Source organism: Nannobrachium achirus (genome assembly GCF_963921795.1).
Source record: "Nannobrachium achirus genome assembly, chromosome: 9".
In the NCBI taxonomy this organism is placed as follows: domain Eukaryota; kingdom Metazoa; phylum Chordata; class Actinopteri; order Myctophiformes; family Myctophidae; genus Nannobrachium; species Nannobrachium achirus.
In genome coordinates, this window is record NC_137818.1 from 32122986 (window position 1) to 32148453 (window position 25468).

At 41.9% G+C, this 25468-nt stretch overlaps 1 protein-coding gene across 1 annotated transcript; it reads left to right on the top strand.

The window, feature by feature from the left end:
- Window positions 1–1135: 1135 nt before the first annotated feature.
- Window positions 1136–23557, top strand: ankrd33aa (ankyrin repeat domain 33Aa; the record flags this gene model as incomplete). Its single annotated transcript, XM_080732689.1, has 5 exons — window positions 1136–1393; window positions 3435–3567; window positions 4006–4146; window positions 5897–6710; window positions 23473–23557. 5 exons carry the CDS (start codon window positions 1136–1138, stop codon window positions 23555–23557), a joined length of 1431 nt encoding a protein of 476 aa, XP_080588815.1.
- Window positions 23558–25468: the final 1911 nt, after the last annotated feature.

The window sequence follows — 25468 nt, forward strand, 5'->3', positions numbered from 1 at the left end:
TGTTATGGTGAAATAATGCCACAACAGATGCCCTCACCAGCCTGGCCTCACCAGCACCATATGGCCTCATCTCACCCATTACAATCACCCTGCTATTTCTCAGGTTCCTCTGTGAAATAGATTCACACAATCTTCATGGACTTTCTCTCCATGTGTTAATCTAAAAAATGGTTTGTTTATTAAAAAATCTCAATCCTAGGCTGCAGTTATCATGAAAAACCTTCTTCAGGTAGATTGCACAGTGCACAATCTCTCCCAGTGTTGCATAATGGGCTTACCTAACCTGTCAATCATAGGTGTTGCTCAGATCAGCCTCTTTGACAGGCAGGCTGGCCGTGAAACACCCTCATCCTCTTTAGTCATCATGGGTTATGGACCAGGCCTTCTCAGCTCATCTGGGCTATTTAAAATGCTGATATAAGTGGCAGCCACGATATGCTACTTTGATGGTTTCCTGCTCATGGCTAGATGAGGGTAATGTTCTTTAAAAAAAAATAAAAAAAATAAGAAAGAAAAAAAAAAATACCGTATAGCAGTGGTTCTCAACCTGTGGGTCAGGACCCCCAGGGGGGTCCCCCAAATTATTTTGGGGGGTCCCTAGATGAGTAACTTAATGTGCAACATTGTTTTGTCTCTCAACAGTAAACAAACCAACATAAAGTTTAAGTGTATACAGGGTATATGCACATTTCTAAAGTGACAATTTAAGGACTTTTTAATACCTCTAAAATGACATATTAAACATTGGACAAATTGTCAAATGTTACAAGCAGAAATTGTGAAAATAGCCGATCTACATGCTCACAACGCCTCGCGTTATGTAGATCTGCTATTTTCACTATAGAACGTGTTATACAAAATGTAATGCCTCAGCTCTTAGTGCTTGCCAGGGTGGGGGGGTCTCCAGTTAAAATATTATTATTTTGGGGGTCGCAGCCTGAAAAGGTTGAGAACCACTGCTGTATAGTAGTATTTCTGTGACTGATGTTTTTGAGACTGAAATTTGACGTAAAACCTCTGCTTGTGTCAGTGATGACACACGTGTCTCTGCAGAGCGCCAGCAGGATGTGGTTGAGGCCCAGGAGCCCCGTCCCACAGCAGGTGTGATCTCTGGCCAGGAGGGGGGAGGGGCTCCATGGCGCACGCACGCCATGACCCCGTATTGGGCGCCGGCCCGTCCGACGACTCCGAGATCTCGCTGGACGACTCCGACTCGGGGAGCGTGCTCTCAGATGACTCCGTGCTGCCCGACTACGAGCGGATCGAGAGGGATGCGGGCACGGCCAAAACGCTGTACGAGGCCTGCCTCAGGAACGAAGCCTACACCCTGCGCACCGTCCTGGAGAGAGGCGTCACCAGGGCAGAGGCCATGGAGCTGGACATCAATGGCAGGGTGAGAAACTAGACTGGCATTCTACATTTTAGCAGGGGTTTTCAAAGTGGGTGACGGGGAACCCTGAGATGCCATGACGGCAGTCCAGGGGTGCCGCGAGATAAATCGATAATATTTGGAATTTATTTGGACACGGTTTTCAGTCAGTTCTAACCAAAATGGCTATTATCTCAATGTTTTCCTCACAACATAATCTCTAAAATATGCTATAAATATAAGGTGCTGGGAGTGAAAATTATGAATATCACTGTCAGGCAAAAACCTTGTATCTCCAAGTTTCAAAAAGCCCTACTTCATCATACAAAAGTGTCACAACGCCTCGCGATGCGAGGCGTTGTGAAAGAGAAGATTTTGGACATACAAGGTTTCCACCCGATATAATGTAGGGGTGCCTCGGATGAAAAAAATATTCATGGGGTGTCCTGAGACAAAAAGGTTTGGGAACCCCTGAACTAGAGGTCACCAGGGTCAGAAAAGCCTCTGGTTTTGACACCCCCCCCTCTGGTGATTGGTTTATAATCGTCAGTGGGGAAGTGTTTCATTGCTGCTTCTGGTCAGACTGTATTAAACACATGCATTTCCTTTGGGGAAATGCTGTTTGATAATATCACAGATAACAACTACATTATAAAAGTCTAAAATAACCAATCTACAAGGTCACTGTGCATTGAAATGCGACATGTGTGCGCGCTTGTGGATGGGTTATTTTATTTTATGTCGAACAAGGATGTTTATAGGGTTTAAGTAGTTAAGAAAATACCCCCAGTTTTCTTTTCTTTTTTTTTTCAAATAAAATCCTAGAGGTCACAATGACATACTGTATCTCTGGACATCCAGAAGAGGCATCTGAAGTGCTCCTATGCCTCCATATCCCCCGTGGCGCCTCTGGCTTGGCCGGACGCCCCAACAAACACAATCAGCTGTGTTGCGTCAATGTCGCTTTACTAGCAACTCCTTCAAGTTGGATTGGGTGACTTCAGCAGGGAATGGAACTTACTGGAAGACATTAGGAAACCCCAGTTCCCTCCACTGGAGGGCGCCAGACTGAGTTCAGGTTCCCAGCCTGATCTCCTGTCCTCACCATTCTCCCTGATTTCCATTCCCTCACAGGGGGTCCTCGAAATCTTTGAGTGATAGAAACTTTGTTTCCTTCTTTTTTATGTTAACCACTTGAAACCTAGCGTCCATTTTCTGAGAACTTTAGCCCAAAATAGCAGATCTACAAGCTCACAATGCCACGCGCTGCGAGGCGTTGTGAGCTTGTAGATCGGCTATTTTTGGCAAAGAGCTTTGGTGTAGAGGGGTAAAAAGAGCAGACTAAATACAGAGTGAAAGGTCAAGTTTATTAAGTATTGACGGTTCAAGTCAAAAATACACTGATGATTGTGCTGTCAAACAATGACACTATATGGAATCTATGAAAAGGTTGTGGGGGTCCTTGCTTCATCTAACTCTCAACTAAGGGGTCCTTGGCCTGAGAACGCTGAAGACCCCTGTTGTAAACAACAAGTTAGAAGGACAGAGAGGGGTGATGAAAGGAGGGATATTAACCACTTCAACCCCAGCATCCGTATTGTGGGGAAAGCTGTCTGTGAAGCTCAACCAATACTCCAGCTAACACCACTCCAACCCTAACCCAGATGTTTTTCTGCCAATTTCCAATTGCACCTCATTGTCTAAGGGCCCTGCCTTTATACTGTCGGGCGGACCTTGATAGATAAATAAATAATGAAGATAACATAGTGTTCTCGCCTTTCAGGCGAGCCCACAATAACATTGTTGAAGTTGTTTAAAGCATTTGACATGATTTGTTTTGGGCCAATTATTGTCCTCTTGTGGAGAAATGATCACATCTCCCCACAAGAGGACACTTTAACCAAATTTTGGTTGAAGTTGTTGGTCATTTCTTCCCAACTTCACAACATCACAACAAGTCTTCTTCCATGTCAATAAATGCAGTCTATTTGAAACCACTATAACAATAGTACATTGTAGCCTCATCATGAAGGTCTTGTTTTGTTTCTAACTTTCTCTCCATCAGAATGGCCTGATGGTGGCTGTGAGCAAGGGCTTCGTAGACATCGTCGGTGGTGGGCTTCACACGTGTCCATTCATAGACGTCAACCACCAGGACAATGATGGCAATACTGCCACGATGATTGCTGCCCAGGCTGGTATGTTACAATCTACATCAGTTCCCAAACCTTTTCAGCTGTGAACCAAAAGATACATTTGGTGTCTTCTCCAGGAACCAAACTTAAATAAAAATAAAATAATATATTATGAATTAACCAGAACTATTTAATAGTGAAATTGTCTGATCTACAACTAAGTTCATTTTATTTTTATTGATGGATTTTTCTTTCTTTCTTTCTGAAATTCTTTTGAATATGGATGTGATTTTTTTTATATTTTGAAAGAATGAAGAAAAAAGTAGGTAACAGAAAAAAATGCTATTTACTAGCCACCAGATTCACGGCCCAAAAATGCCAGAGTCCCATTGTTTGGGAAACACTGATCTATTCTACACAGCCACCACATAATCACATAATATCTAGCTCGCCAAACTAATTCCAGTCAGCCAAGCTAACGCATCATTTTCCCCAACTCAGGATACATCACCATTCTAAACTTGCTCCTCAACTACTACCCTGAGGTGGACACGGAGATGAGAGATCCCCGTGGGTTCACAGCACTCATCAAGGCCGGGCTACAGGGCCGTGAAGAATGTGTGGCTGCTCTGCTAATGCATGGTAAGTGCTCAAGCTCGCCATGTTCTGACTGGCAGCCCGTGTCTGAGTTTTGGCCTCACAGATTGTGATCCGATTGCTTTTATGAACAAAAACACACTGCATTTTATGGATCAGATTTGAACCACATTCCTGTGTTTTGAAATCAAATTCAAATCTGATTTCTAAATATTTCCAATCCAATCCACTTTATTTGTGGAGCACATTTAATACAACAGCATTGAAGTGCTGTACATTCAGTATACAAATATAATAAAATAAATATTTGTCTCACACATTCTGGACACTGTTCAGACTGGCAGCCCAAATCCAGACCAAATCAGAAATGGTCCATTTCAGTCTGCCTCAAACTGAAAGTGTGTGGGTTTACACACGTTCCACGATGGTTTGACAAGGGTGGCTGGCAGTTCATGAACCTACATAGTTCCTACTGACCAAGATATCGCAGCAAGCACGGTCAGGAGGACCTGGACCAATCAGTGACATTTCGATTGGGGCCAGATCAAGTCAAACCATGACTAGTCAGATCTGGCCTAGAAAATCACCTGATTTCAACCAACATAAATCCTGCCCACGAAAACGGACATCCTGGATTAATCAGAGAGGGTCTGATCGAGGCCAGATAAATATCATAACTAGTCAGATACCGTCCGTATGTCCCAGAATATAACCTTATATGCTCATATTTCAACTAACATTACAAACAATAACAATAATATGTCAAACAAACAAGTCCATATGACGTCCTGGTAATGTCAAGATCAGATCTGGCCTAGTTCTGAACATCACCGGAGTCACGGGAGGACGTTATCAAAACGTAATCATTATGTCATTTGGCTTGCAGGGATGACTACCATGCACACATACATACCTTGATCATAAGTTCTCACGTTTTTGTTATTTCATTATTTATATAACCCTGGTTTATCTGGCTGTGATCCTAGTCTCACTAAATGTTCTCTCTGCATTCTTTGTATGTGATAACCTTGCTTATTGTAAGTTGCTCTGAATACGATTGTTTGAATACTTTATTAGTTAAAAACAACGGAGGTACAGTAAAACACTTAAGCTAAAAGGAGAACACAAAGTTCTGGGGACTCGTTTCCGTTGTGGTCCAATAATATTCAAGAAATAGCATACCTGCTAAATGCCTAAATTGTAAATGTAATTATCTGCACATTATAAGCCAGTAAAGCCACTGCTAACAAGCTGTGTGTATACATTTGTGTGTCGTTTCCTTAGTATACCCTGAGCCTTGATTGTTAATAAAGCTCTGAATTAAACATTATTGAGTCCCATATAACCAATAAGCGCTTCAGTTAAACAATTTACAGACATAGTCTGGGCTGGTTCAGTATACTGTTTTCACCCACCTAACAATTCTATGTTATGCTGTGAAAGGTTTGAATTAATCTCTATAATCACATGAACCCTAGCATCCCTATTCTGGGGGACATTCACTGAAGCGGGTCTACAAGCTCACAATATGTCTTGTTGCGATGCGTTGTGAGCTTGCAGATCCTCCGTTTTAGGTGAAAAGATTGGGTGTAATGGGAAAAAAGTAGAAGGAAAAGTATGGACCCCTGGGGGACACGAAATATATAGTGGATGAGTGGTATCATGCTATTCATGTGTTCCAACAATGACCACATGATGGTCATATATTGAGTTCTGATTTAATTATGTCACAGGAAATCAAGGAATCTTCTCTCATTCCTTATTTTCTCTTTTGTTCTTCATATTTCATGTCCAGGCGCAGACATAAATGCAATGGACCACGTCCGAGGGAGAGGCATAAAGGAGTGGTGCCTTAAAACAGGAAGGTATGAGACTCTGAATAGGATGCGGCGCATAGAAGCACATCCTATCGCCCTGCAGTTCTGCGACAGCTACGCTCCAGAGTGGCCTGATCTGAAGCATCTGGTTGCCAAAGCCACTGCCACCAAATCAGCCACCCAGAAGATCGCCCAGCGCATCAAAGACAGGCTCTCCTTCACGTTACCCCACGACCCCGTAGACAACGGCGTGTTCGACCACATGGTGCGAATCACCTCGAGCATCCACAGCCCCCTGGTGTCCACCGGCTGCCGTCCGCTCTGTCCGACCAGCCCCCCAGAGATCGGCAAGCGGCGGCTGGCCGTTCCCGAGATAGTGGCAAAGCACAGCGCCAAGGAGTTGGATTTGATTTCCGTGAGCCACGGTAACGGCTCCGTCAGCGCCGCCAGCCCCTCGGGGATGTCAACCGCCTCCGTGTCTCTGATGTCTTGCTGCCAGCAGCAGGAGCGCAGGGAGAGCGTGGCTCCCGGAGGAGGCTTCATGTCCCGGAAGAACACCGTCTTCCCCTCCGGCCGTATCCCCAAGATTGAGTTGACAAAGGCTACGGAGCCGACGCCGAAGAAGGAGAAAAAGAAGAAGAGGAAAAAGGAAAAGGGCTACCTGGAGCCACCCATCTGGAAGTATAAGGAGGAAAGGCAGGAGAAGAAGAAGGAGAAGAAGAAGCTGGAAAAGGAAAAGGAAGAGCAGGAGAAGAAATTAAAGGAGGCTAAGAAGAAATCAAGCAAGACAAAGTAAGGTTATCTGTAATCTACAAAGCGAGAGTGGAAGGTGGGGAAGCCGGTACATGGATTATAAGAGATGCGGGTCATATACAATACCTCACCATTATGGAGGTCTCTGGCTCTCTAATAACTAAATAATCATTTCTGAAGATGAGCCAACGACATCTGAGACGAATAAATGGATTTGGACTCTGGGATACAAAGAAGAAAGAAACTGTGATGGCTTGAACTTCACTGGGAATGCTGCTATGCTATTTTTTCCAGCATCTTCAGAAAGCCAAGACAATTTGTCCATTTGAATGAACATTTATTTGGGTTTCAGGGATCTACTGGGATGTCTCATGTGGATGTTCATCCAACTGTGGATTTGTAGATTAATTTATGTCAAAGTGGAATTTCCAAATATTTTGTGGAAAGATAATATTTCTGGGGCCATGAATTCTACACAATTTTCCATTAGAGTGCCATCATGGTATGTTCTCTCACAGACAATGAAACCAAAGCAATGGCGAAAGAATAGTTAATTTCTTATGAGTATCACTTTAAGTGAATAACTTAGATTCCAGGAATGGAGGCAAACTACCTCTAAATTCTACAAACTGTTAAAGGATATTATCACTCAAAACGGTGAACTGGCTTTTTGGCAGCAACTGTTTTATTTATTTTTACCTCTGTTTTTGTGAGGCTCAGGTGCATTTGCACTACAGAGAAATCAACTATATAATAATATAATAGTATACAATGCAACTTCTTGCTCAGGACTAACATGGGTAATAACACAGGACATTCTGTGTCAAGATGCTGTAAATTGAGCATCTAACTAAGCAAAAAGGTTCTTCTGCTGTGCAGTTTGCCTTTTGCACTGTGAAAGGTGACATTCATAGGAATCATCTAGTCATGAATAATTAGAATGATTAATATGCAAATGTGACTCTCCATAGATATTTGAAATATCTTACATGAAAATATTAAATGGATTAGAAGTATAGTCTAAAATAAATTAAACATTTCACTAACCACAATCGATGTGGCTTACAGTATGTGCTTTTCGTCTTTTATGTAACCTTGATAATGTAGAATCTGCTTCCATGATAAAGTTCCTGCTGAGCTTCTTAGTGAAGGTTGTAAAGAGTACTTGAAGCTTGACATGGGAGGGTTAAAGACCATGGCTTAATCTCTTAAGCCAACGCAGTGTACTTACATAATGACTTATTTCACCTGTACTGCGGTCAAAAGGGGGCAGAATAGATATCAATGTGTCAGAACTATGACGGAAGAAAGGAATGAGGATCGTAGAGGATACTTTGATGGGAAAGTTACGAATACACTTGGAAGTAATACATTTGCCTTCCGTCAAGATTATCTAATGCAAATAATAAATAAACAAATAATTATCAAGAAAATCTGTTCTTGCCTTTTAAAGATTTTAAAGAGTGATGCCATCTGGTAATTTATCCCTCTAATCACTAGGCCTGTCACGATTTACTAAACCCACGATTCACGATTCAAATCACGATCACGATTCAAGGTTGAAGATTCACGATGTCACGATTTTTTCACGATTTTTTCAACAAATTTATTTTCCAGAGAAATTACCCAAAAAATCCACAATTCTTACAATTCCAGTATTTTTTTTTGCTTTTAACAATACTGTTTTCTCTTATGCTCTTTTCAATACAGTAGAACTGTCAAATGACAAAAAACAACAATAACATTTCAGTTCACTTGTCTTCTCTTACAAGGAATCCTGTATGTTTTAGATGTTCTCTTATCCTCTATACAGTAGCAAATAGCAAATGACAGATAGTGTAAACTTATCAATTCTTAAATGTCAAATCCTGTTCTTTTTTTAAACAACACTCTTACACTTTTTTCAATACTGTATCAAAGAATGCATTTATTTTGTGGTACATATCAAGCCAACTGTACTGTAAGCCAGGCACAAACTAAGGCATAATAACAACTCTTACCCTCTTTTCAAAATCAATAATTCATCAAAGTCAAGACCTAGTGTCTCATTGTGGATAGACTGTTCAAAGTCCCTGACTTTCTAACACACCATTCCACCAGCTTATATATTGAATGTGTCAATTCTTGTTTACCATTCCACCGGCTTATATATTGACTGTGTCAATTCTTGTTTACCATTCCACCGGCTTATATATTGACTGTGTCAATTCTTGTTTTCACTAGAAACGTTGTTTCCACATTGTAACCAGTGGCAGAGACATGCATCTGTACGTAGCATTGTTGTTGTTAGCCCTTAGCACTGATTAGTGCTATGCTCTGTAGCAGCAAAGTAATGACACAGCGCACTCAACTAACTGCTCTCTTTGTCAATCGAAATCGCGGAGCTCTTCTCTGCAGCCCAATGGAGGCACGCTGGCAGCTGTGCGTGGGTGAGCCTTCCTACTGTAGCTGCCGCTGCCTGTGTCTGCCTGACGTTAGCAGAGACGTTGAAGACAGAATGGAGATTAAGTCGAGGGCGACCTCTGGTGGTCGAATCGCGATTCGTTTTTTAAAAAATCGATTTTCACCGTCCCCCAATAAAATCGATTTAAATCGATTTTTTCGTAAATCGTGACAGGCCTACTAATCACGAGAGTATACATGTAAAAGACAGAATGCCTGACAACTGTTAAGCTTGTTCATGTTCAGCTTATTATGAATATAATATGTTGTTCAGTATTTCAGTAGCCTACAGTATTTCACTTCCCATTGTTTTAAGGTGGGGAACTTGTCTTTATAAGGTCAATGCCAATATAAACACTCAAAACAATCCTTAAAAGGTCAATGATGGGACATGCTAACTCATGATTGTGAGGCCTCATCCTCATTCTACAATAGACTGGATCAGATGTTACATGCTTACCTTTAAACAAAGGTAAAAGTCTCAGCAATCAATTCATTTCTTACTATCCTCATGTAGGGCAACAGGTAAGGGTCAACTTCAGATATTTAGGCCTACCTACCAGTAAGACTCCCTAATCGGGAGATAAGCGACCGTCAGGTTGGCAACCTCATGGTGGCGCTAGAAGAGGGGCATGTGAGAAATCAGGGGCGGAGGTTGTGGAGATTTGCCAGCCAAGGAGTGAGTGTGCAAAGTTTGGCATGGATAGGGTCAATGGTGCCGGAAGTAAGAGTAGGGCCAAAAGTGTGACGTGACGGACAGACTGACAGCCAGTGGAGCTTTTCATAGTAACTTGCGACCGTCCTAGCCCATATTTAGATTATATCAGTTGCTTTTGAAAGAAATAATAATTACATGGAAATGACTTCAAAATGAGAAACTTTCACCATAACTGCTGAGAAAGCAGCTGTCCAGGTATTTAGAATCATGACATAACGTGGTGGAAGTAGCCTGATTTCAGACTCTACGCTGGAGCTTGAGTCTGAAGTTGTCCCCATTCTATTTGATTGAAAAGGGGAGGGGATTTAAAATTTGAAATTCCCAATCACAAGAGATCTGGTGGGAGGGGTTGTGTTTGACTTTTGCAAACAAAACATTCCCTCCTCCCCCTCCCCTCAATGACATGCACCAAACAGGTCATTGTCTTTGATGTTTCATTGATTAGAGAGAATCACTAACGAGCTATCGACACTTGTAATTGTAGCTCTTTTGAAGTTCAAAGGAGGCAATTAAGAACTCTGGTGAGCCACCCCTCCCTCCACTGTTTCTGTTGATTTTCAAAAGTTAGACGCACCCCTCCTCCGTATTGCATTGATTTCATTGGTCGGTTTCGGTCGGTTTCGGTAGAAAGAGACGCTTCATATGACAAATCCAGACCAAGAGAAGCAGTTCACTCAGAGAGTGGGCGGGTCTATTGGCTGGAGCCAGGCTATGGTGGAAGTGCCAGTTGTACTATACAGTATAGTAGTATATTGGATGTACTTGCTATAATTTAACAATAATTGAGGGTATGCGCGTGACATCATCATACCCGGAAATTATGTGGGAACGGCTACTGAGTGGCAAAAAACTACTTTCTGGCCTTGACAGCCCATACATCCAAACAGAAAAGTCTGATTGCATTAAACAATGTTAAATGACATTAAACTCATTTTGCCACTCGATTTGCCATTCACTTTATGCATGCGCATACCCTCTATATACATTTTAAGTTGTGATGGTGTCTGTGCCTGACTTTAACGTGGACACAAAATATAGTCAACCTGCCTGACAAAGTCAGAGTAAATCAGCTTTCTTAGTCCACGGGGAGCTCGCTCAGTGAGGGAGAGAGGGAGGAGAGTTGAAGCCCCTCAAATGTTAACTGTGAAATTAAATGTATATTAATACAAGTATTCTTGTATTTGTTTATATGGGGCTTGTGGGAGCTTTGGGGGCAGACAGGTTTAGCTGTTCAAACAGCTTCCCAAAATGTATATAGGCTACTGTATCGTAACATTTATTGTTTATGAGAATGCCAGATATAACATTATTTGAATTTCCAGCAATTCATATTATCTGTTGTTAAGGGTAGGTCTGTGAATGTGGCAGAGATAAGATATGCAACACTGCAACTAATATTTCAAGCACACTGCTCTTCTTCAGACTATCACTATGCCTCAGCCCAACACAAATTACATTCGTTCTGTCTCTTTTCACAACCAGAAGCATGCACTGGTGGCAACATTCTCAAAGCTGACAGAATACACAGTAGTATTGTCTGTCTACACATTTGCCAAAACATATCCATGCATTTTAAGACTGCTTATTATGCATGACATAACCACTTAAACCATTGTTGACCCGACCCGAGTCCCACAGGGGACTATACTTGGTCCGCTCCTTTTTCCCCTCAGCCTCCACAATATCTTTTCACAGAAAATAGCCGATCTACAAGCTCACAACAACACGTCTTGGCGATGTGTTGTGGGCTTGTAAATTCTGCTATTTTAGCTGAATGTTCACAACAGAATAGGGACACTATGGTTCATGTAAATAAGGGTTCTCTTTCTTTATCAATATTTTTCTTTTGAATAATAAATGCCAAATAATGGCTTCATTGAAACAGCGGTTTATCCTCTGTTTGATTACACAATAATAAACAGAAGAAAAGAGGGGGGAAAGCCTTAAAGCGAATAGGCTGGTGCTGCTGAAAGAACACAGAGAAAAAAAAACAGCTGTTTTAAGTCACAGATTAATGAGGAAGGAAATTTTAATGCTGATCAAGAAAAAACAAAAATGAACAATTTTGCTCTCTTCTCTACAAGAGAGAGCTGATGTGAAAACTCCCAGCTGTGTCTTCTTTGCACCCACGGGCCAAGAGCAGAGATTACAAGCCTGAGAACAAGGAGGGGGATTTTATACCACAGACATGAGGACGATCTCACTCAGTCTCTGGTGAATTTTGACAAAGAAGAAATCTCTCTGGCGGGGTAAACAGACAGTACCATATTTTGCTGCCGTCAGGCAGAAACCACTTATCTTCATATTTTTCCTTTTTGTGTTTTTTGGTAAACATGTATGCCCTACAGTACTTGATCATACTACAACGACGTCACACAAAAGCATCAGAAGTAGCAGATCCGCAAGCTCTAAACGTGGCGCTTTGCACGGTGCACCCCGTGATTTGAGCTTGTAAATCTGCTACTTTTGCTATTTTTGAATTGGAATCCTGAAGAATAACAGTTGTGTAGGACATATTCACCCGACAGAGACGATTTGTACCATTTAAATAGAAGGGACAATGCATTTTCAATGCACTCAATGATATGAGAGAGAGAGAGAGAGAGAGAGAGAGAGAGAGAGAGAGAGACAGCGAGAGCATTGGAGTATCACTGACCACAGATCTGTGTCATCCTCCATCACACAGTTGTCTGTTGTCTGGGTGTTTGTCCAACGCTGTCGAGAGGCGTCATGTTCTCTGGGAACAGTGTTCTGATCCATTCCCTGTGGGCATGGCAAGTACAGGTCAGCCTCCTTTTTGCCATTGTCCATATTCTGAGTTCTAACAGACAATTAGACCGTGCTACAAGAACCCAGCAGCACATTGTTAAAAGCACACTAGAGACACTGACAGTATATGGAGTACATTGGAGGGAATTTACAAGTAGGCCTAACAGTAGAGACAGTAAAGTTTTAGCAGATGAAAAAGGTTTAAAATAACTTTCATAACCAGCTGTAGCCTACCCCTATGGTACTGACACTGGAGACAATTTATTCATTAAAGTATACAAATATTTGTAGGGGATTTTTCTATTTTTAGGGGAAATAAGCTTATTCTTTTCTAGGATCTCCTTTTAGTAGACCTTGTAACAGTGAACTGTACCGTCATGAAACTGTACCTTTTTCTATGCAAACTTCTAATAAAGTCTTCAATCAATCAATCTATCAATCAATCAATCTGGATGTGGAATATTATATCCATCGTGCCTTTTCTAAAAGTTTTATCATTTGACATCATGGCATAGCCTCAAAGAGTGCATTCTTCCACATGAAGTGTGCTGTAGGGGTAGGCACCAGTCTGCAAGGGGAAGAGGAAAATGAGAGGTTTGTAAGCAACAGGAAAGCCGCTATGAGAACACACACATTCCAGCCAGACCCCGCAAGAGACAATAAGGGGTGGGACTGAAATCCTATTTAAAATCTTGTAATCTCGCCTCTGGATCGGGGAGCAGGCCAGAGTTTGTGCGTAGTTTATCGAAAATGGGACTTACGAGGAGCCGCAATTTGTGAAAGTTCTCAAAGCGGAAGAAGTCTGGTCATGTTCCAAACTTCTGTTTCGTGTTCTCGGGGTTTATCAGTGCAGATTTTTGGCACAGATACACACACACACTGCAGGCTGCTCGCACAGTGCGCCTTCCAGCCCCGGCGATATGGTCGCGACTCCCCGGTTTAACTCGAGTCATCTCGGACTGCTTTGAACTTGTCGCAGATGTCATGGATTAATGAGTCAACGTCTGTTTTATCCGAGAAATTAAAGACGAACTCCTCTGCCTGCCAGGACGTTGTTGGGAGCGCCGTGTGCGTAAAAACACTGGTTGATCCGCAGCTAAGAGGGAAAGGATGTGAGATTTCTGTATTTTTTTTAAACAGCTGTTTAGTTGAAGGCTTTTTGTCTCTTTTCTTTGGCTAAACTAAATGGTTCGGTCGTAAAATGCTGACGCGTGTAGGCTAAAAAGTGTTGTTCTTTTCCTTGGAAAGAATTAGGATACAAAAGGAGGATACGTCGAGACTTTTGACTGTCATGGGAGACCTACATTTGTCAACTTGAAAACGCGACTGGAAAAATAGGTAATGTAGCCACTTGTAGGCAAACGTGATTTGTATGTGTTTTATTTATAATAAGTTATAATACACAAAGTACTTTGTTCAATTTAATGTAAAATTACCTTTGGCAAAATGACTCGACCGTCGACGTCCACGTGTTTCCAGTTCAGAATGTGTGAGCAGTGCACACAGGTGATAATTAGTGAGTCAAATGGTGCTGAAGTGAGGTCTACCTCTAGTCCTCTACCTGGCCTGTCTGGAAGAGGCGCCAACCAAAGCAAGCTGAATGTCTTTGAGAATCGGATTAGAACAGAACTATATACCGGTAGGCCTATATTATATTATATTATATTATATTATATTATATTATATTATATTATATTATGTAGGTCTATATGTATATTGCATAATTCAGAAATTCTCTTCTCCTCTTAAAATGTTGTTTTAAAACCCTTCAGGAGGAAAATGTTAACATTAAGAGTAAGACAAGCCACTTGAAGCCAGGCATGATGCACTTGAATGGATATTTTATTATAATGTAATATCCTGTGTTCTTATTATTACCACCTGCTGTAAGAGGAATGATGATGATGATGATGATGATGATGACCTGGTTTGCTGGACAAACATTCATTTAATTGAAATATTTGCCAAGATGGCTAAGGCTGTTGCAAGGCTCAGGTTGCTTTAAATCTAAGCTTGCACACAAAATGTGTGTGTGTGTGTGTGTGTGTGTGTGTGTGTGTGTGTGTGTGTGTGTGTGTGTGTGTGAGTGACAAGCAAGGCATGGTGTTTGAGGAATATTAATAATAACATTATTGCATCAAAACACTCTATACATACCCCATGTATGTATGTACTGTACTTAGGCCGTTGTTACATAGGCCTACATACATATTTCATACGGAGATATGGTCTTCCTGCTAGGCCTTGGGCATGTCGCACCTCCAACAACGGTGCCCATGGTGGAATATGGGGGAAATCTCGCTTTTTGCCCATCATATCGACCGGAGGGTTAGCAACTCACTCCACGGAGGTTAAGTTTAGGGTGAGGGTTAGAGTCGGGTGTCGAAAAGATGACATGTAGTAACAGCGACACGCTCCCGGAATATGCATGGCAGGGGTGTCCTCTTTCCTGAGCCAGGCCTAAACCTGACCGCCTCAATATGCATGGCAGGGGTGTCCTCTTTCCTGAGCCAGGCCTAAACCTGACCGCCTCTGACTTCTGTGACATCAGATCTTCTCTCAGGTTAGCCCCATATAGAACCTCACGCGTCGCTGCATACCGTTGTGCTCCGAGATGAGGTCCTATAAAGGTGGCACAGCGATGGCCCGGACCGCCTCCACATCAAGTTGGAAAACACTCGAAACGAAATCTTATCCAAAAAGTAAAGGTAGTTCCGAGCTCCCAGACTATGGTTTTCCAACACACGGTACATAAAACATGCACCACAGCGTTGGGAAAACGGTTTAAAGCGCTTATTTAGTCTCATTAAATTCAGAAAAGCCCCCAGACTGTTGCCTAACACGATTTGCAAATGCTCTCTGGCTACGCGAGACTACAGTACTGGCAACAGTTCCGCTTGAATGGGAAAACATTACAAAACTAACAATTTAAGCAGTTGTTTCATGCCCTGGTTCATGTTTTATGTACCGTGGGATGGAAAACCATAGTCTGGGAGCTCGGAACTACCTTTACTTTTTGGATAAAATTTCATTTTGGGAGTTTTCCAACTTGATGTGAAGGCGGTCCGGGCCATCGCTGCGCCACCTTATAGGACCTCATCTCGGAGCACAACAGTATGCAGCGACGGGTGAGGTTCTATATGGGGCTACTCTCAGGTCTGATTTCAACACAGCAAGCAAAACCAAACAGCTAAATAAATCATCTAGATCCATTTGGGATGTTTTATTTTTTAACAATCAAAGCATGTTCATTAATCATTATCTTCTGCAAGTCTGACTTTCACAGCTGTAACGGGCTGCACAAAAACAAATGGACTTGTACAGAAAACATCAGTCCTCCTGTGTCTCTCAGACTGAACTTCCAGTGCATGTGAGAGCATGCTCGCAGTAGCTGAGGCATAAAACTAAAAGCCCAGCTTTGTCTATGCAATGAAGATGCAATCGGACATACCGGTCTGTCATCACAACAAAGCAGCCAGTCACAACAGTCAGAGGATTAAAGATTTAACTTGTATTTGACTAAACAATATACATGCTGTAAAATGCACAATAAATTAGAATGTTTTTGGAAGCCTTGCCACCTGAGACTAGAGATGGGATTCATGGTTCTTTGAAGTGAGCCGGATTCATTCGCGAACGTCCCACCTCTACCTGTGACGCACGATTGTGCAATTTACATGATTTGCTAAACCACATGAACCTATTCTGGGGTGAACATTTGGCAAAAATAGCAGATCTACAACCTCCCAGCTTGCGGATCAGCTATTTTCAGCAAAGAGATGTGGTGTTAAAGAACGCTCGCCCCCAAACACGCTCGCCCCGGGCCAAATCCAGCAACCTCGGAACAGTCGCCACCAGGTAATTCTAAATGTTACGTCAGTAGAACTATGACTACTAACTAACTATTCCTAACCTTAACCTCAGTAAAACGAATACAAGAATACAGGAACCGCTGGGGCGAGCAGGCCGCGAGAGATATTGGGGGAAGGTGTGATTTGGAGCAAGCGTTCGTTTTGTATTTGGTGTAGCGGGGGAAAAAAGAGGGAGTCTAGTATATTATATACAGTATATTAAATGTCATATTATATATCATTATAGATTGTAGAACGGCTATTTGGGGAAAGGGGTTTGGTGTGTAGAGGGGGAAAATGAGGGGGCCTAGTATGACCCCCGGGGTACTTGTTTCCAGAGAAGGAGCCAGATGAGGCCCCCCTCCCACCACCACTAAAACACCACACATCATCCAGATGGAATGAGAGATCTTTCCCCCCAAAGTCAGACCTATGTAGATGAGAGGAAGAGATGACAATGCTTCTCTTCCATGATGGGTCAGCCTCTTTTCCCATGGGTCAGGCAAGTGTAGCATTGACAGATAGGAGACAAACAGGAGAAGGCAGAGAAGGGAGGAAGTGTGTTGGAGACTAAAGTTGTCAGTGTATGATATAGGATGCGATTACGGCCCCGCTCTGCCCCCAGGATCCTAACGGAAGATAGCGTGGAAAATTTAGAGCCGTTATGCTCCTCCATTGAGAATAAGGCAATTGTGTGGGAGGAGCTGTGTTTATGTTACTGCTCCGCTGGGCCCACAGATTAACCACCGCTGACATGAACGCTACATGATACAGGAAATAGCCTACTTAGTCTTTCTTGCTTGGTAAAAATATGTCTTGTGGTTTTAGTATGTTAAAAGCTGACTCAGTTTGATCTGTTCTCATAAGCTTAGCTGACTGTGGTTGCCCGATAGTCGACCTTTCATTCTATACTATCTTTGTGCTATACTATAGTAGATGTTGCAAGTAAAATAATATGCACATGTGATCTTAAATTCACCTAAGGCCTACTTACCTAGATAAACGTAACTCAGCAAGCACATGGTGATATGATATCTTGATTTGACACCTTGATGTAAAAATGGGAAATTTGATTCGATTGTCAGCACATTCTCACCAAAAGTAGAACATAAAATATTTTTTGTCATCAAACATTTGTCCTCTGCGTGTATCTACCCTTCAACTAGTAAGCTACTGACGTAAGTTGTGAGTGACTAAATATATTTCTGTAATAATAGCTTCCGTTAGTTCGTTCTATTTTTTTCCAGGCACATAAAAGTCAAAGGCGGACCTTCCTGATTCTCTGCTGATGTGTGGAATTTCAGACAAATACCCTTGTGTGTTTCATGAGTTAATATGCACTGTAGGAAACGTGTGTTTATGGTAGTTTCTATGGGAGCTGTTGACGGATATACATAATGATAGGGTACAGAAGACCCACACACCATTGAAGATGCACATGAATATGCCCAGATGGAAAATTTGCATAGCAACAACTATGTTATTATTATTATTATTATTATTTTATTTTTTTAATATTAGTTTTTGGGCTTTTATGCCTTTATTGATAGGACAGTAGACTGACAGGAAATGGGGGGAGAGATGGGGTAAATGTGTCGTCAGAATCAGGAATTGAACCGGCAACGCCGCCAGGCAGCCATGCCTATGTGGCAATGCCAATGTGGTATGCGCCTGGACCAGTAGGCCAGCGGGCGCCCCAGCAACAACTATGTTTTAATAATTGTATAAACCCTATGATGCTTATTGTGACCAGTGCTCAAGTGGCAAAAAAAAGAAGGGAAAAAAATACTGGGCCATATTGTCTCAATACTGGGCCATATTGATACCAGGTGTTGATAATAAGGTCATCAGTCAGTAAACTGATTAGCCCATAATAATACATCACTACATACTGTCATCTATTACCACAACCACATACACACGCAATAAACAGATCCGATCATAAGAGCAAGCACTACAGTAGAATCCAGGAATGTCGTAATAGGGCTTAGCAGTGGGTGTGGTTTAAGGCAGCATAGAATCAAGCCACCCAGGATCCTGGTGAATCATGACCATAAAACCTTTGATTCTGTAAAAAGAAAAAAATTGAATATTTAATTATATGATTTTCTACATTTAATAAATAATACCCTTTGTTTATAGTGGTTTAGATAGAGGGGTTTTATAGAGGGGTAAAAAGAGCAGACTAAGTACAGAGTGAAAGGTCAAGTTTATTAAGTAGTGATTGACATGAATCCAAAATACTATGATGATTGGGTAACATGTCCTTAGGTCGAACACCCTTTGGTCCGACCACCAAAACCTAACCTTAATCGTAACCCTAACCTCAGTAAAACTATGCCTAAACCTAACCCTAACCCTAACCTCAGTAACCGTGACGTGGGTGACCTGCCGACGCTGGTGAGTAGCTAACCTGCCGACGCGGGTGATTATCTAACCTGCCGATCCAACGGGAGTTCAACCTATGGGGCAGTCCCCGATTATTGTGCTGTTAAACGATGAAACTATATGGAATCTATGAAAAGGTTGTGGGGGGGAGGGGGCACGGTGGCGCAGTGGTTAGCGCTTCGCCTCACAGCTAGAAGGTCCTGGGTTCGATACGATTCCCGCCGGGGGACGCTGTGGGAGCTGGGGGCGTGTTTCTCCCTCTGCGTCATCAGTGCCCACACCCTAGGTGGGGTCGGCGATAGGGCCTTTCTGTGTGGAGTTTGCATGTTCTCCCCGTGTCTCCTAGGGTTGATACCCTCACAAAAACATGCAGTAATCCTGGTCTCAATAATGCCTCCCCCTGGCAAGGCGGGGTGCTTGATGGAGGGGAAAATAACTGGTTGGAATAACGTGTTCCTTCCACGCGCTACGTCCATCCCGGGGAAATCCCCCCTGTCAGGTGAAAAGAAACAACTTGGACTACTCATGCATTGAAGGAAGCATGAGGTCAGTCCGTTGTCTCCCCAGGCGTGGCAGAGGGAGAGCAGAGCCCAGGATTACATAGGCAATTGGCACTGGGTGAAAAATGGGTTGCAAAATCGTGGGATAAAGATTATAAAAAAAAAAAAAAAAGAAAAGGTTGTGGGGGTCCCTGCTTCATCCCTCTCTCAACTAAGGGGTCCTTGGCCTGAAAACGTTGAAGACCCCTGGCTTAAACCCTATATACTTCAGTTGACCGGAGTCCCCCAGGGGTCTACACAAGTATTCATGCTCCTGTTTTCCCCTCTAAACCAAATCTCTTAGCCTATTCACAGAATGTGTTCACCTGTTATGGTAGGGATGCTCGGGTTCATGTGGTTAACTGTTGACTATTTGCTCACATCCAGGGGCGTCACAAGGGGGGGAAAAGTGGGACTGAGTTACTAGGGCCCAAGGTGGAGGGGCCTTAATTATTTCATACTTTAGCTATTGAAAAATAGCAGATATACAAGCTCACAGCGCGGCACTCGTGCGAGCTTGAAGATCTGCTATTTTTGAAAAGTCATGAAAATGTGTGCAAATCTGTTATGTATTTTTTAAGCATTTGTAACTCAAATTATGCTTCTGGTTCCCTGGAAGTAAATATTTTGAGATGGGGGTCCGTGTTCAAATACATATCATTTTGGGGGTCCTTCACATGAAAAGGTTTGAGCACCACTGACATAGAAACATAGGTTTTTCAAAAAACCTTAGAAGGATTTTTCAAAAATAGATCTACAAGCTTGTCTGAGTGCCGCACTGTGAGCTTGTATATCTGCTATTTTTCAATAGTTAAAGCACAAAGTAATGCGTTCCCAGTCTAAAATGGGTCCCCCTATAGACGGGTTTCTGGTCCACGTTACACTGATAAAACTAGATGCGTGCGCAGGGTCCGTACCAAAATTAGCCAATGAAACCAGCGCTCCCCAAAACAACAGGTTTGGCGATTGGACGGAATTGATTACATGATACAGTCAGCTGTGCATTTAGTCTCAATGTTTGTAAACAAGAAACCCGTCTATAAAGAACATTCATGGGGAGCCCGCAGTGAATCCTTGTACCCAGGGCCCAGAATTTGGTGCGACACCCCTGCTCACATCAACGTACGTTGTCCGTATAAAAGTGAGTAAGGATCATTATTCAGGATGCACACTTGAAAAGATCAAAGATAGAAGCTAATTTGTCCTCGAGTATCAAGAAAAAAGTTTGACAGAGGTGATATCAATCTATAGCATCATGGTTTCAAAAGTTGAAAACCAATCTTCCTTCCTCTCTGCTCTCACTTCCTCTGTGTCTTCATTGTCAACTCAAGGTGATATAAAAAATAATGCACTCAGAATTGAATGTACATTGCTAGGATCTAATAATGTACAGCATAGTAGATTGTTGTATTCCGTTGATTGTTGTATAACCACAAAACAAACAAAAAAAAACATTTTTTTAAAAATTCTATTCACTTTATCAGTTAAACCACACTAGATTATGTGATAGTTTGTTATCAAGTTTGGATTTTGAAAGCCGTACGTGACTTGAATATGCTATTTACTTGCAGAGTTTACAGTAGGCTATGTCATTATGTGATTATCACAAAAATAACACTCACCCCACATACCATTGTGATTACTCAGCTATTTCATATTGCACAGATTACTGTGTTTTGCCATGTTATCATGCATGAGTTGAGAAACTACATTTTCCCTTTTGACAAGTCCTAGATCACCAATGTTTCTTTTAAACGATATTTTGTCAAACGCTACGTCATTTTCCAATCATTTGATTTAAGTTTAACCTGTAAGCAAGCAAATATGCAAAAGATATGGATAAAACGTTTAAATTAAGCATTTTAAACTTCAATATGAAATGAACATTTAACTTTAATCATACAATGAACAAGCAAACAATAGAAAATACACAAACTGAACTTCATTTTATTTAGCCCTATTCCAAAGTTTTCAAAAAACGGCTGATCTACAAGCTCATAACATGTCATAATGTGATGCGTTGTGATCGTGTGGATGTGCTATTTTGGAAAACACATCGGCTGCATAATTACCAATATAATCTCCATATTTAAACTTTTTATGTTTTGTTGTAAATTATTGTCCTACTTGGTCATACTACAGCGTCACACAAAAATAGCAGATCCACAAGCTCAAAACCCAGCGTGAAGCAATGCGGTGTGAGCTTGTAGAACTGCTACTTTTGCACCAAAACAAAAAGTTACAATCCTGAAAAGTAACAATTTTGGTTTATGAGGTTTCCAACCAACAGAGACGATATACTTTATGGTATGCGCTGCCTGCAATGTGTCAAATAATGCATGTGCAGAGTTAGAATTGGGCTTTCTGTCATTGTACTTTGTCACGTGAAAACACCCATGGCTTTAGATGTTTCTGTAATCAATTAAGTTCCTATCATTCCTGTGAATACGACACCACTTCCACCCCCACCAACCCCATTCTATTCACATTTTTATCTGAATGAACATTATGATTATGCAACATAGCACATCGCTGTGTCGAGTCGCAGCATACAGTTAGGGCTGTCACAATTATTACATAATCGTCTAATCGCAATTATTTGACATAATCGTCATAATCGTTTCCATGTTGAAAAATGTTCATATATCTTTTTTTTTAAGTCAAAAATAGTGGAAATAGCCGATCTACCTTGTAGATCGGCTATTTCCACTATCAATGTTCTATTTTAAGTATAAAGTTGTCAAATATGTCAGTAATTTCTTTGTATATTTAGATTATGTGTAATGTGCAACTTCAAAGCCTAAAAGCCAAACAGAAATCTATTTGTCAGCGACAAAAACACAATTAAATCCTTAATCGCAATTATTTGAGTGACTGTAAAATTAAAATTAATCGTCATGTAAAATGTCATAATCGTGACAGCCCTACACACAGTGCACTGTGAGTCCACCGCTCTCCCAAATCCCTCCTGCTCGTGTGACCCTTGGCAGCCGGGGCCCAAACAATGTGCAGACCTGAGTCTCGCTAGCCAGCCAGCGAGGGTGCGGCCCCTCAATGGCAGGAAACATATCCATCAATATTTACTCTGTGAGCTGGGCAGCCTAGGATCAGACAGGCCTGGAGCCTGGGTTGCATGGGGCTACAATATACACTCTCTCTCTCTCTCTCACACACACACACACACACACACACACACACACACACACACACACACACACACACACACACACACACACACACACACACACTCTCACACTCACACTCACACAATCAACATAAACTCTAAGTGGCTGCTTGGGAAGAGTGCTGTTACAACTTAGAGCGGCCTTTCCCCAAAGCCTTCTCCCACCCACCGCAATTACAGTGCAGGCAGACAGGCGGGACCCTGGTAGAGTGTTGTTCTAGCCCTCATAGCGCCCTCCGCTGGACTGTCATGGTGCTACTGGGTGCCTGCTGCTGTCTGTGTCTATTGAGTTCTACATTCCAAGTCCAATATGACACAGACACCCTGACCCCGCCACCACCCCTTACTAATATACCGGTAAACCACACACGGTAGGTTATACGTTGACAATTCAGATAGATTGCCCCTAATGACTTCTTAAATATTTTAAAACTAGTGTCTTTTTTTGGGGGTACAATACTGTGTAGGTGAACATTTTCCAAGGAATTCAAAAACATCACACCCAGTGTGAAGTGAGCAGTGCTTTTTAATGTTAATTTCATTAAGTGTCCGACAAAGCTTGGCCAATGAGCCAAGTGTACTGTAGGTCATACTTGTACTTATATACAAACAGACTGAGCCAGGTGTGGGAGCGGATAGCAACGCTCAAAAATGGATCTAAAAGCTTGAAGCCTGTCGATTGGCTATTGATTGATTGATTGATTGATTGAAGACTTTATTAGAAGTTTGCATAGGAAAAGGTACAGTTTCATGACGGTACAGTTTCATCGCAGCACAACACCACCATGCGACGAAGCATGCAATAGGGCTGCTTAAAAGTGGTTAATGTCTTCTGACATCGGGTCTTGGCATGTTCTTTGTACTTGTCATCTCTTGTGTAATGGCGGTTTTGTGTCCTGCTGTGTTACAGACTGAGATGGGGAGCTCCACGCTGGTTGGAGTACTGCTGGCAGGAGCACTGCTGTGGAACTCTGCTGTCCATGCAGGTGAATTAAAACACATGTACTGTACACACGCGCGCACACACACACACACACACACACACACACACACACACACACACACACACACACACACACACACACACACACACACACACACACACACACACACAGGTGTAAAGACAAGAAGATGTGTGCAACGCACCCAGACAGCAGAGATGGCAGTTGCATAAAGGCAGCCACTTAACCGTAAATAAATACTGTGGCATTCCACCCATTCCTGTTAACCTTTAATTATGCATTTCAGACAAGTATGCAGCTGTCTGTTTGAAAGGCTGTATCCCTTTTTGTGTGTGCTACAAAGTTACATACATAAAGGTTTTTGTTAGCACGTATCTACGTACGTGTGTGATGTGTGACAGTGTTGCTAGTATTACTTGTTTGTGACAAGTAATACATGATTGACTAGGTGTGACCACTTTTGTCTGTGTGCGTACCGTACACGCTTTTTCCCTACTGTGGGTACATAAGAGAGACAGGCTGGCACACATCTGCTAGCAGAAAGGAAGTGTGATTCTTCCTGCTGTGCCAGCTGCTGAGTTCAGACATTCCTAATTCTTCATTTCCACCCAAAAGCACCTTGATATTCCTGTTGATATCTCAGTCAGGTTCCTCGTTAAGTCGACAAGACTAAAGGGATCTTAGTACCTTAGATGCTTCTGAGAAAAAGGGTATTCTACAAAGCGGGATGATGAAAGGAAGACAAGAAAATATATTCACACGGTGGACATTTTGCTTTTACCTCACAGTCGAGGGTGGTGGGGGTGGGTGGGTGGCCATCGCTCTCTCATTCTATCTTTCCTGTCACACACTCTCTACCTCTATCTTTTCACTTTTGTTTCTTGCTGAAACCTTATTTTCTTTCTTTCTTTCTACACACACACACGCACGCACGCACGAACGCACGCATGCACACACGGACGCGCGCGCGCACACGACACCACACAAATTCACCAAAAATACCTTTCCTGGCTATTGTGGCTAACCAAACAGCCGCTGTAGCCTTGTCTTTCTCTGAGATATCATGCAGCTGGCAGGAAATGTAGTGAACATATCTCTCTCTATTACACTGGGGTTTCCCCTCCAGGAAGTCAAAGGTCCCATTACTTGTACAGTGTATTATACGCCTGATCCATGTAAGAAAGCTGTGTAAAGGAACTGTTTTGACTTTTGAACTCATCTCTTTGTAACACCATTTTTCTTGACTTCACCAGATCAGTCATCATTGGTGTCATCGTCAGAAGGTAGGCACTGTGTTTGTGTGTGTGAGAGAGAGAGAGAGAGAGAGAGAGAGAGAATTGTGCCTAGCTGTTAAAGGTAGCTACTAGTTAAAGGTGTTGTAAGTGATATCTTTTCTTGTTACAGATACAGGGTTCTGTTCAGTTACAGGGTTCTCTTCAACTCTTTAGTAAACATAACTTTTATTTAAAAAATAGAGCTATTTATCACTTATAAATAAAAATAAAAAGACTCTTACAGCACTTTTAACTTAAGTCAAATGTATTTATACAGCACATTCCATAAACTAAATAAAATAAAATACACTGAATAGGCAAAGATCAAACATGACAAAATATATTAAATAGGAACATATAAAATAGAAGATACGTTAAAAGAAGAATGCATTTCAATAAAATAACACTAAAATATGAAATAAATGAATGACCATATATGGAGATCTCTGTGTCAGTCCTTGTCCCTTTGATGCCCATACAGTAGATTGAGCTCCCTGATGTCATCAATATTAAGCCCATATCTTGATGCCCATATATAGACATACTGTGTCAGTCTCATGTGGTCTATGATGTCTGTCATCTCCATATTTTGGAAAAGTTTAATGTATAATTAAAGTTAATGGAGAATATTAATTCACAAATAAATGTATATAAATTAAACTATAACGTT